This window comes from Rhea americana, unplaced genomic scaffold, assembly GCF_003343005.1.
Source record: "Rhea americana isolate MKP2758 unplaced genomic scaffold, rheAme1 scaffold_195, whole genome shotgun sequence".
NCBI classification, from domain to species: domain Eukaryota; kingdom Metazoa; phylum Chordata; class Aves; order Rheiformes; family Rheidae; genus Rhea; species Rhea americana.
This window is the reverse complement of record NW_028186094.1, coordinates 1,221,863-1,231,917: the sequence shown is the minus strand read 5'-3', so window position 1 is coordinate 1,231,917 and position 10,055 is coordinate 1,221,863. Positions and strand designations below refer to the sequence as shown.

General features: G+C 39.2%; 1 protein-coding gene and 1 non-coding gene across 2 annotated transcripts in view; both read right to left on the bottom strand.

The window, feature by feature from the left end:
• Positions 1–500: 500 nt before the first annotated feature.
• PPP1R8 (protein phosphatase 1 regulatory subunit 8) overlaps positions 501–10,055 on the bottom strand; it is a 23,457-nt gene continuing 13,902 nt past the window's right edge. Inside the window, exons 3-7 of the mRNA XM_085302970.1 lie at positions 4,663–4,816; positions 3,707–3,927; positions 3,032–3,176; positions 1,794–1,858; positions 501–1,056 (exon numbers count right to left, since the gene is read on the bottom strand). Of these exons, the coding sequence (XP_085159096.1) occupies positions 703–1,056; positions 1,794–1,858; positions 3,032–3,176; positions 3,707–3,927; positions 4,663–4,816 (939 nt within the window). The 3' untranslated portion in view covers positions 501–702. The remainder of the gene's footprint in view (positions 1,057–1,793; positions 1,859–3,031; positions 3,177–3,706; positions 3,928–4,662; positions 4,817–10,055) is intronic.
• On the bottom strand, positions 8,118–8,282 carry LOC146596974 (small Cajal body-specific RNA 1). Its single transcript, XR_014895591.1, has one exon.

The following is a 10,055-nucleotide window of genomic DNA, read 5'->3' as shown; positions in this document are numbered from 1 at the left end:
TGTATCCACCCACACAGCATTTTCCTGTACACTACTGGATCACAGCTCAGGAACCCCATCTATTTCTTGTGCATTTCAGCTCCAGGTTTACAAGAACTAGTGGGATGCTGTAGTGTTTTAGGTGATAATTAAAAAAAAAAAATCCATTTAAACTTAAAAAAAAAAAAGAGAGAGAGAGAGAGAGAATCCACCACAATGGTGGATTTTTTAAAGGTAAAATAAAATTAAAACTGACCTATATTTTCCAAGTTTTAGAATTCATATCAATGTGATTTCTGAAAGGCTTGACCAGCAAACATTTACTTCTGATACAGCTGAACTGCTATGAGCAAGCCCAATAGAAACGACATTACTCATAGTAAGCACTATACCTAGGTACATATACTTGCAAGGTCATGCCATTAATGGTAACTGTATGACTCTGCCCCTTCAATTTATGGATCAAAGTTCATAGTAAAGACCTCTGGGGACACTAACAGCTAAGAAAAGGCTGCCAGATATTTTGGTTCAAAAGGAGATGGGAGCTGTATTTTCTTAAACATACATATAAAAACATTTGAAGACAGATCTTTAAAGGATATTTCACTTCTCCAATCTTGATATTACACGTGGTTAGGACACTTAAATTTTTTAAAAAGACGATACTGCACATAAACAGTTTCTGAAGTTCATAACTCCCACCCTCTCTCAACAAAACCCTACTCAGATCAGTAAGGAAGGGGTTGGCTTCTTGCCCGGCCATGCCTCCTTTGCGTATTTCTTCTTCTTGGGTTCATTCACAGCTTCAGGATTAAAGACAGCAGGGTTTGGAGCAGGGTTCATGTTAACTGTCGAGGGTACAACAGGAGTCAAGTCCACATCTGGGGCAAGATTTGGGTAGGGCATCGGCAGACCACCAATGAGTGCTGTCCCATGGACGCCATGYGATTGGGAACCTGCCTCATTGTGAGTTGGAGGTAAACCACCATACAATCCTCCACTGTAGGGAAAGTTTTGCATGCGCCGTGATGCAGAATCATCTGTGGTCAGTGAGCCTGGATTCTCCAACCGTTTTTTCTGTAGATGTAAGTATTTAAAGAATTATTCAGGATACATGAAACAAAAGAGCAAGCCACTTAAACTGGATCCCAATGACAGTGCCATTTTTCCCTGAAAAGGCACCTATGGCCACATACAAAGTAGCCACAAATACGCATGGATTAACTATTTCCCATATCTTTGTCCCAGGAGGTTTCTTTGGGGGTTCCTCAAAAGCCACTTAATAACTGTTAAGAATGCAYAATACAGGAAGAAGTGACACAAGATGAGGTATTAGCTCAGGTTTAACTTAGATTAGCTTTGAGTTCCCCTTTGCCTCCTGAACTTGCTTGCCAGACTCAAGCCTGTCCTGAATGCAAGACCAAATATGTCTTCAGAGAACAACAGAATCCCTCCTTCCCCATRCTTCCAGATCACTTGGGTGATTTTGTCTCACTCCTCATCATTTGAATCTCCTGCCGGCAGGCAGTTTAAGGTTTATTATTACACTGTTCCTTAGCTACTCTAAAGTTCTTCAAATCTTCCCACTCCTGCAATATTAAATTCCCATGCAATATTACAGAAGTGAGTGGGACCTGAAGGGAAATTGTCAAATCTGCTAAAAAAAAAAAAAAGTTAATTGCAAGAAGTGAACACAATGTTTGTTTAACAATAAAACATTTTCCATCATAGAGTTCTAAGTTTAAGGTTATAATCCACACAGTGAGATTTATCAATGTAATTTCTTAACTAGAGATTTGAAAGTTACTCTATACCTTAACAGGGACTACYGCTGTCTGTACCATGTTCCTGAAACGCCCAACAGATGGGTCCACATCCTCTGTAAAGGAAAGCACAGTGAAGCCTTCAGTTAGAATACAGGAGAAAAAACAGAATGTGTGTCAGGTAAAGCAACCTGTAGGAAGAACTGGTCATTCTCCTCTCAAAGCTGGTGTTGTAACCCTCARTAAGCATAAGCAGGCCTCAAAGAAAGTAATTAAGCGTATTGATGGGGACACCTAGTGGTTTTCTCAAGGTGGGCTCATCAATTATTCTGGGGAGGAAGGCTTGGGAGCACCTCTGGGGACACAAGGGACTGGTTCAGGCAAAGGGAACAGCTGTACTTCTAGTTTGCATTGCCCAGAGAGGAGTTTTGGGCCAAAAACTGAGGCTGACAAGGCACTGCACATACARGTCACAACAGTTAGCCCTGCAAGGCCTTATGAGTCCTTGAAAGACTCACCGAAATTCGATGTACAATCTCTGAAAATCTGAGCATCTTTTTTGCAATGCAGATAACTGCTGTTTACATGAAGATGCTCTCACAGCTAAATGGCATAAATGTATGGATCAAAATAGTTATTCTGGGTGATATACGCTGCTAAAAGAAACTTAATCTCCAGAGGGTATGCAAAGATGTATATTTATTAATAAGCTGTGCTTACTAATGATGTCTCATATTGACAATGTTCCTATTAATATGAACATCATCAATATAAAACAACTAATGAAGAAAAAWGATTTATGAGGAACTGGATTCATCTTCAGAAGTGTCATTTGGAATTAGAATTACTTGTTTCAGATATGCAGACAAGCAGCAAAAAAAACCTGAGCTGGAGATACAAACACTGAGACCATGAGGCAACAGGTAGGGAAAGCATTACAGGACAGATTAAAAACAAACAGTAAGTTCAGCTCTTGTTTAGATTCCAAATGAGGCGATAATTTAAAAGTTCCTTTTGGACCCATGAGATCTTTCAGTTTGATAACTGAGCAATGAAGCTGAGTGTGATGCCCCTGAACTGAACAAATGATGCAGAATTTTTATAGGTAGAACAGAAGAATCAGCGGTCAGAGACTTGAGAGATGCGACAGCTTCTCTGACACAGCAGACCTCAAACAGKCATTGCCAAATTTTTGTTCTTGATATACAGCCATGAAGGATTCCTATCTGAATACTGGTAAAGGGGTTCTAACGGCATCAACTAGAMTAAAGCAAGTTATACACACTCACCCGGATTAATGATTTCATCATCATCACTGAATGTCACTCTGGAGTTCTTCCGTTTTCTCTTTGGTCTCTGAATATCCAAGTTTCCTTCCTCTATGGTTAGTGTGGAAATTCTTTTGTTGTGGGCTGTATTAAACTCTGTCAGGTTCTAAGGAGAAATTCAAGAGACAAAATTGTCTAAGTAACTAGTGTATGAAGTTCGTTTTAAGATTATGATTGTGCATGTCAAAAAATTACAGCATACTGTTTACTTCAATGTTAGACCCCTAAGAAAAAAAGGGTGCTTCAATGCCATGCACACTGCTTTCCCACTCTTCCCTAGCTAACTGTGGGAAACAAGTCTACGTTCACTGCTATTTGATAACGGAGAAGAGCCTGGGAAATCACCACTCACCTGGGGTGAAGTTATTGGATTGAAGACTGCCTACAAGCCTTTGTGAACAGGCCATCGGAACATGGGTTATATCATTTGGGTCATTAGGGCATTAGTACTGGGAAGCCGCATGAAGACAGGCCTATCATGGCAGAATGAGATGGTCTGTGARTATCTGCCAGTAGCAGACACTTTGGGCTGTTTTCAATGCAAAGAAATTAAGAATCTGGACCCAAGCAAACAAGTAGGGAATGCTATCTATTTTGACGGATATGCCATCTAGCTATAACGCGTCACGTGCTTACATCAAGTTCCGTTTCCTCCTCTGGCAGGCCCAGCAAGCCCTTGAGCTCTTCATCATCACCACCCATTTTCTCATCTCCTTTAACTGCTGATGGCAGCGTCTGAGGCTTCTCTCGCAGTGTATATGCCCGTGTAGAAGCACCAAATGAGACCGTGGAGTCAATGGGTATTTGTTGAGGTTTGTGAGGTTCCAAACGGATATGACCCAAGAATGTGCCATGTGCTAAGAATATCAAAATAGAAAACAGTCTGTYAGCCGTCAGCTTAGGCTCACAGTATTTGAGCTCAAGTGTTGATAAGTTCAGGATGCGCACATGGGTGCTCTGAGATACAGATCACTGAGCTTTGCACTGCTGAATACACTATCTATGTGCACTTATCTACCATTCCACAAACTAAGATGACCCACAAGTCATGAAAAGAAATGACAAACACCATTTCATTTCTGACTTCTTGTAGCTCCYGCTATGCCATTTCTGGAATCAACTCCTCAGTGGAAAAAACCCAGAACTTTCTAGTTTTAGATCTCGGGAAGTGACTCTGTAGAATGGGAGAACTTCTTCATTAGAGCTGCAAAGGAAAGGGTAAGTCACCTTCCTTTTCTCTCTTGGCCTTTTAAGAGTCTAGAAAGGTTGCTTTAAACATCAAGTGAAATAGATGTAAACTGAGTGAAGCAAGCACTCCTTCGCTCCTAACCCTTGCCATTCGTTCATTAGGGTACAAATTCTGATTATTACCATTTGTCCCCACAATGCCAATAAAAAAATTGGAAAAATCTGTTTCAGATTCAGAAATCTTTAAGGACTGAAATACAGTACTCCCATTTACTAAAAAGCTCCCTTCCAGAATGAAGTTAACATAAGCTCAAATTTCAAACATATTTTTCTGAAGTTTATTCAATTCAGTTTAGACTGAAGCCACTACATATCCCACCCAAATTAAATGTCATGCTACTTACTGCTGTTTAGATCTATGAGGAAAACCCTCTTGAGATGTTTGTGATAGACCAAGGCAGCATGGACCCGAGAGCAGGACTGGTGGTCAATGGTAAAATCACACAGATCAGGATTTCTCCCAAAAAGATAATACTTCTTCTCATCAATTATGAGTTTCTGAGAAGAATATCATAAAAGCATATTAGACTTCTATAATCTTKCAGATCTTCATGGAAAACACACACTCGAGAACACAAACAGAACAAAGTCAAAGAAGCARAACAATCAAAGCATCAAGAACTGATCAATATTTTGGTTCTGATGATACTGTTCAGTATAAAACCTCAGATGTTGCCCCTGTAAAAAATCAGAAGAGCTGAATATGGCAGATGGTTATGCCCAMCTTAAAAAGCCAGTACAAGACAGCCTGTAAAGGGCAATAACTCTTTGAAGCATCAGTGTATACTAGGAAAGAGTCTCATCTTTTTTTTTTAAAAAAGAAAAAATATGTCCCTTGAAACAGACCATCTTGGACCTTGTCAAGGCCAGGAATCTAGGCTAATAGTCTCTAATCCAATACAAAAATATCAAAATTAAATATTTCTCTATAAAAACAGACCTACACAAATTTTTCCAGACCTTTATCCAGTTTGGATTTATATTTTTATTACAMATACTGCAATATGAATCCATATTAGCCTATTCAAGCAACTACTAATTTTAGACTTTTCTTCTTTATTCATCCTAGTTCCAGTGTCTTCTTTAAACAGTAGTTTGCATACAGTAAAATCAGGCCTGTAAAACAACCCTGAAAAGCAAAGGAACATGCTGACAAAAATCTTAGGGTGAATAGAGCAAATTTCTATTAAAAGACACTGGTGATACAAGGAACTCCTTGCTCCTAAATACTAAAGTACCTAAGCAATGCAGCAATCTTCCTCATGGCACCCCAAGACCTYAGTTTGATCTGCGCTTTCTTGCTTCCAGCTGCACAAGTCAAAGGCTAGCAATGCATAACAGATTTGTTAACAGATGACTTCTTCCACTCTATGCAAGCATTTCCTAAAGCCTGCACAATGCTAAACAGCCTGATAAAGCAAATTATGATGCATTTTTCCACCTGAAAAGAAAATCTTAGTTCAAGAAAGCATTTGCATTTACCTGAGCTGAATTAACACTTTGCCTGCTAGAACACTAGGACTTTTCCTGCTTCCACTCCCAGCTATACAGTCCTCCTCTCCTTTGCACTGCCACACATCTGATCAAAGTTTGCAGCTTGCAAAGCACTTTTTTTTTTTGCTGTGTTACTTTACTGTTTTAGTGAATTGAATCAGTTTGCCTTCAGTCAGAAGCATATCACATTGGCCCTAGGGAAGCAGCAAATTACATGTACTAGGACTGTGGCATGAGGCAGGACCTCCCTTTTGCCAGCAGCAGCAGCAATCGCATGAATCACTCTTTGTCATCTGTATAAGCCACAAGCTCAGCTAGAAATAGCTGATATTTCAAACTAGTTACAAGGAGATTCTCATTTTTTCAGATCTGTCAGAAAGACCAACACAATCAACACCTAGACAGGTATTTATCCTGTGACAATATTCAGTCACACGGAAAATAGGGAGACAAAGCATGGAACATGACATGGCATTTCTGTTCCTCTGCCTTGTCTACAGGCATAAAATTCATGCTGACTTAATACTCTACAAAGCACTTGGCAAATTCCTATCTAACTACCTGCCCACCCGTTATCAACTTTAAGATTTGCTTAAATTGCTGCTTACAGATTTCACTTCCCTCATTCAAATTTTTCAGATTAATTTTTCCCAGATGTGTTATCCCACATTTTCTAAGTTGAACTCTGCATTGTTTTGCTGAACATTTATCTCTATCGTTTTCCAGCTCTCATACTGCAAGTTCTTATAATCTGGTACTCACTAATAAATATTTGATGCATTTCAAATATTTATTCTCTCYTTTAGATCACGATTAAAAGATGACTAACTCAGTCAACTCCACGCTAGTGTATACCACAATCACTTAATTTCTGCTTCTGCTAATTAACGTCTTACTCACAACTAACACAAGGTATTCACTTGAAAAGATAATTTCATGAGAGTAAATGCTCTGTGAAATCTACTGATTTACATATGTTTATATTTTGGCCTGCTTTCCTAAAATAACAAGCTACAGAGCAAGCTGTTTGTGTATTCATCAGCCCCCTACCACTAAACCAAACAACTTTTTAATACCTTGAAATTGGTCAATTGATTTATTTCCAAGAAGTTTTGTGAAAACACACTGCTAGACAGAGGACATCCACCTCACCAGGAGCCTTAGTGATATGCAGGCTGATAGAAAAATCCACAGAAGTACTTATGCTTCACAGGAGTACTTATGCTTTAACTGTGACAAATAAGGTTCAAACGCAAAATGAAAGTGAAYGATGCTTTTCCTGTGATTAGGACATATAAAACATGCAGTTCTTGCCTTTGAATCTACCTGTGCCTCTTAGGGAACAGCGTATCCTGAAGTCTAAAGAGAAAACCTAAAAGAAGAAATCCGTACGCTGAAACAAAGTTTCAGGGATTCTGCTGCCCCCTGGCTACTTGATTATCACTTCCTGGCTCCTAACAAATACTGGCTTTCACAAGGGCCTCCTTTCAGAACAAACCAGAAAGTATTAACCATTGATTAAGAGTTTAAACAAATACTTTGTTTCCTCAACTATTCTTTTTTATTTCTTCACTTTATTTATTTTTAAATATTCCACCTGTAAACAGATCTCTTCTCCCTGTAAATGCTTAAGGCTAGCATACTTTTGCTATCCTTTCCCCTGCAAGTCTTAATGGACACCTATCATTCCAGTAGTCTCTCTTATCATATAYATTTTTTCCTTAAGATTCTAGTAGCTTAATCCATCTGTTTATCTGTGAATACCATACTGCTTGCTAAAATATATCTTCTGAGAAAGTTAATTAGCATTTAATTGCTTCATAACAATGAATTTATTGCCAATCCTACATAGTGTGTTACTCATTCAGCTCARCACTCTTGAGTCTTCTATTCAATATATTTTTATCACTGAATTCGATGATTCCATTTTGTGGGAAGGACAAGCAGCTTGCACCAACTCTTCCTTTTACCCTAAGGTATCAAAAAGACTCCTGTGTAAACAGAAACCTGATAAAACAAGTGGATCTTTAGAAGTTGTTTCATTATTCCACATTTCAGTGAAATAATTTCAGATTCACAAAGTAGCTATTTCATGATCTAATAGTTTCTCATTTTTATCTACAGCTTAATCCAAAAGAAATTTCTTGCAAGTTATCATTTGCACCCTTTAAATGTAAAACAACACCATTCTGACTTGACAGTATTTCAAGAGATCTTGCAAAGATACAAACGAGTTCATAAATTGAAAGTGCTGCAACAAATCAGCAATAGGAGATCATTTTATTTACTTTATTTCAACAGAATGTTTTGTGCCTCTGAGTTATAACCCAGTGTTATCCTTTATACACTGAGCTTAAACGCTGCATGGCTTGTTTAATGTTGCACTTYTCAGACCCAGCAATCACGAGGTGTACCTCAGATCTCTGTACAAGACCTGGGACACAGATGGCTCGGTTAGTATCAAGTGCTCAGTAAGCCACAAAGATTTAAGAATGTTCTTACTTGGTTATTGCTATCTACATAAAAGACGTAAAACTGAGAAACTACCACATGCCGTTAACCAAAGAGGGAAATCGATGGATCACATTCAAATGCTTTGGTAATTTAYTGCACAACCCTCGTATATGCAAAAAACACACCGTCCCATGTAACAATCACAGTCTGTAGAACTTGTCAGCCCCTWTATACAACGCACAAGGCCACAGAACAACCGCATAATGCTCGTGCACGGTATATAAAGCAGTCTGCTACAGCTTCCCAACGATGTCATCTCTTCTGGTTCTTATTCTAGCAGACTATTCTGGCAAATCATACTTCTGTGTTACACTTGTGGCTGGGTGTACATGGTCACTACCAGCCAAATCATTCAGCACACAGATAATACATGCTGTGTAGCTGGCAAACTGCACCTCACTCAGATGCCTTGACACTGATACCCAAGTGCTTTGACACTAGATATTCAGGAGATAAAATAAGAACTCTGTAGTCATTCTGTAACTGTTTCAATTGTACGATGGGTTGCTACAGTGTAAACAAAGAATAGGGCAGATCATCAGCTGGCACCCATGCATCAAGCAAAGGTTAGTCACTAAAGCCCAAGCTGATGAATGTTTGGGACAAAGGTCTAAATTTTTACTAAAGTCAGGCAAAGCTGTGGGAATAGACCTCTCATCAACTCCTCTACCTAGACTCAGAGTACTTGAACAGCAGACAAGCAATGGCAACCTCTTTTAAGTTGCCAAGAGAGTTGATGTGAGGAGGGAATCAGGATTTTTGTACCACTTGCTTTTCCAAGGCAGCTGGAGATCCCAGGCTTATAACTTGGGCCAAAAACTCTGGGCAGCACTGCTTAAATAAATTCCTTCCAAGAATCTGACAACACCAGGACAATATTCCTGACTGTCAATTTACCAACACTGAATTTGTTTGTCCATTGTCAAAAGCAATGGCATGTTGTCAGCTTCCACAYTGGCATTCTGCTGCCTTTTTTTCAGTGCTGACCAAGACTTCCATAATAGCCATTTGCCGAGAGCACGTCGATTAATTTAGCAGAGCTTCATATAAACTTTCTTTTCCATCAAGTTCTCTCTCCACTCTCAAAAACTCCAAAAGAAACATGACAAAATAAAGCTGATCTCATARAAGGTCTCCCAAGTAGGAAGGCTGCATTAAGTTTGACCACCTGCTASATATCAGAAAACTCAAAGTCACAGCCATTTGGCTTTGCTCACTATATCTCATTATATAGCCCAGGGGAAAAAAATATTGAAAATCAGTATTTCAAAATATTGAAGTACTAGCACAATCCTCACAAAAGATGCTACTGCTAGGATGGCAATGAGAAAGATGAGTCAAGAARCACTCATACGACAGCTCTCTGACCTCTGACAGTGACTTTGAATATGTAGCGGATTGCCAGGAGAAGCTGAAGACAGTCCTCTGAAGAMTGATACATTGCAGTAGGTTTGAACCACAGTGCTTAAGAAGAGYGAGTGAAGGATAGTCAAAACACAGTCCAAGCAGCTGGTACAAGCCAGTTCAGCCATGCCTTGTGTGAAGTAATAAGGTACTAYGAAGATAAGGTAAATGTGTGTCAGTGTCTAGGTCCTTTCAAATTGAGGCTGACCTAATTTGTACTCTTGCTTAAGACTGACTTTGCCAATTGTCCATGTCTTCAAACACGAACTAAGAGCACTCACTCAAAATCATGTAAATGCAAGAGCTCTGCTCCTTTTCCCTATTA